Source organism: Arachis ipaensis, chromosome B04 (genome assembly GCF_000816755.2).
Source record: "Arachis ipaensis cultivar K30076 chromosome B04, Araip1.1, whole genome shotgun sequence".
Lineage (NCBI taxonomy): Eukaryota > Viridiplantae > Streptophyta > Magnoliopsida > Fabales > Fabaceae > Arachis > Arachis ipaensis.
Window position 1 is genome coordinate 12,331,171 of NC_029788.2, and position 2,375 is coordinate 12,333,545.

Here is a 2,375-nt window from a genome sequence, read left to right on the forward strand (position 1 = left end):
TTGGATGCAAGGGAAGACATGATGATCAGGGAGGTACCAAGGGTTGGAAAAGAGGCTGCAACTAAGGCAATCAAGGAATGGGGTCAGCCAATGTCTAAGATCACACATTTGATCTTCTGCACCACCAGCGGTGTTGCGTTGCCTGGCGTTGATTACGAACTCATCGTACTCTTAGGGCTCGACCCAAGCGTCAAGAGGTACATGATGTACCACCAAGGCTGCTTCGCTGGCGGCACTGTCCTTCGTTTGGCTAAGGACTTGGCTGAAAACAACAAGGATGCTCGTGTGCTTATTGTTTGTTCTGAAAATACTTCAGTCACTTTTCGTGGTCCTAGTGAGACAGACATGGATAGTCTTGTAGGGCAAGCATTGTTTGCCGATGGAGCTGCTGCAATTATCATTGGTTCTGATCCTGTTCCAGAGGTTGAGAATCCTCTCTTTGAGATTGTTTCAACTGATCAACAACTTGTCCCTAACAGCCATGGAGCCATCGGTGGTCTCCTTCGTGAAGTTGGACTTACATTCTATCTTAACAAGAGTGTTCCGGATATTATTTCACAAAACATCAATGATGCACTCAGTAAAGCTTTTGATCCACTAGGTATATCTGATTATAACTCAATATTTTGGATTGCACATCCTGGTGGACGTGCAATTTTGGACCAAGTTGAAGAGAAGGTGAACTTGAAGCCAGAGAAGATGAAAGCCACCAGAGATGTGCTTAGCAATTATGGTAACATGTCAAGTGCGTGTGTGTTCTTCATTATGGATTTGATGAGAAAGAAGTCACTTGAAGCAGGACTTAAAACCACCGGAGAAGGACTTGATTGGGGTGTACTTTTTGGTTTTGGTCCTGGTCTCACTATTGAAACTGTTGTTCTCCGCAGCGTGGCCATATGATGCAGCTTATTATATCTCTCTGCATATATGTGATTGTGTTACTTTTTAATAATTATCTTTTGCTTAAGAATAAGGTTTTGATTGTATTGTTAGCTGAGTGAAAACTTAGACAAAAATGTCGAACGTAATTCTTTTATGTGAGGATTTAATATCAACGTTTGTAACTATTAGTTAACAAATATATGAAATTTTTTTCAATTGAGCAACATGACACATACCAATATTTGGTTTGTAATTTCATTTAAAAACAACTATAAACGCCTTCGCATGAGGTTTCATTGAAGATAAAGTCAAAAAGTATTTGGTATGATAGTAGTATAAGGCTTGATGTATTATGTATTTGTAATCTTTATATTATCGTGCGTTTGAACTTTGAAGTATCTCATAGATAATTATATAATAATGTTACTTTTATTGTCTAATTTTTAATATGTTGTTATCCAAGTTTGAATATAATAAAATTAATTTTATAGAAAAAGAATACTCATCATATCATCTTGTGTTACGTTGCTGTAAATACGGAACAAAATTCAATTTCTTAATATTGTGTATTGTTCCAGTGATCCAGTCAAAGCTCGTCGAGTTACAGACATTTAAGTAGCATATACAATTGCTGAAATACATTGAGAAAATAACGGAAGTGTTTGTAACCGTTGGTATTATTTTTTTTTTTTGTTTCTCACGATACGTTACTAGACTCTATTTAAGAATTTATTATTGACTAATAAATTGCTACATGTATAAGACAAGATTCGAACCATCGACATTTGTTTAAATAAACTACTTGCTAGTTATTCTATTATTATTATATTTGTGCACAAAACTGCTCACGATTCTTTTTATGTATAATAGATTAGTGGAATGTGTTAATTAATCTATAATATAGAGATAGCAATGACTATCTATTGAACGGGTATTCTCTTCTTCTCGTCTTCGTTTAAAAATTTTAAAGAAAATTAATAAAAAATATAATTTAATATAATTTAATATAATCTAACAAAATTAAAACAATTTAACATAATATCATAACATAATTAAAGTTTAACACAAATTCATGGTTAGTAAGAATGAAAATGATCTCTGATGACTGAAATACCAGAGAATGACAATAGAAATATAATTGAAAAAAAATTGAATTAACATTAATAGATATATATAAATGAGAACAATTAAGTAATTTTATATTTGCATCAATTTAACGAATTTTTGTAGGATGGATACTTGTTTCCATTCTCATAAATACTTTGTGAATTCTCATATAATTTTCTATCGTCAATAATATCCACGGATATTCATTTCGGTAAATTTTTCGTCTTCCATAATAAAAAATACTGTTGCTTAAAGAGATATTGACACTCTATTTTTCTGCGATATATTTAAATGATATTTTTTTTCATCTATTTATAACATTTACATTATTCCTTTCTTTTTTAAGATTAAAATAATATATACTTTAATTTAATCTATTCGACCAT

The 2,375-nt window shown here is 32.1% G+C and overlaps 1 protein-coding gene across 1 annotated transcript; it reads left to right on the forward strand.

Annotated features, from left to right (window-relative positions):
- Nucleotides 78-1,108, forward strand: LOC107638906 (putative stilbene synthase 2). The gene is given in 2 exon segments (XM_016342303.2): nt 78-112; nt 114-1,108. Coding segments are annotated over 2 exon segments (822 nt in total). The 3' UTR covers nt 901-1,108.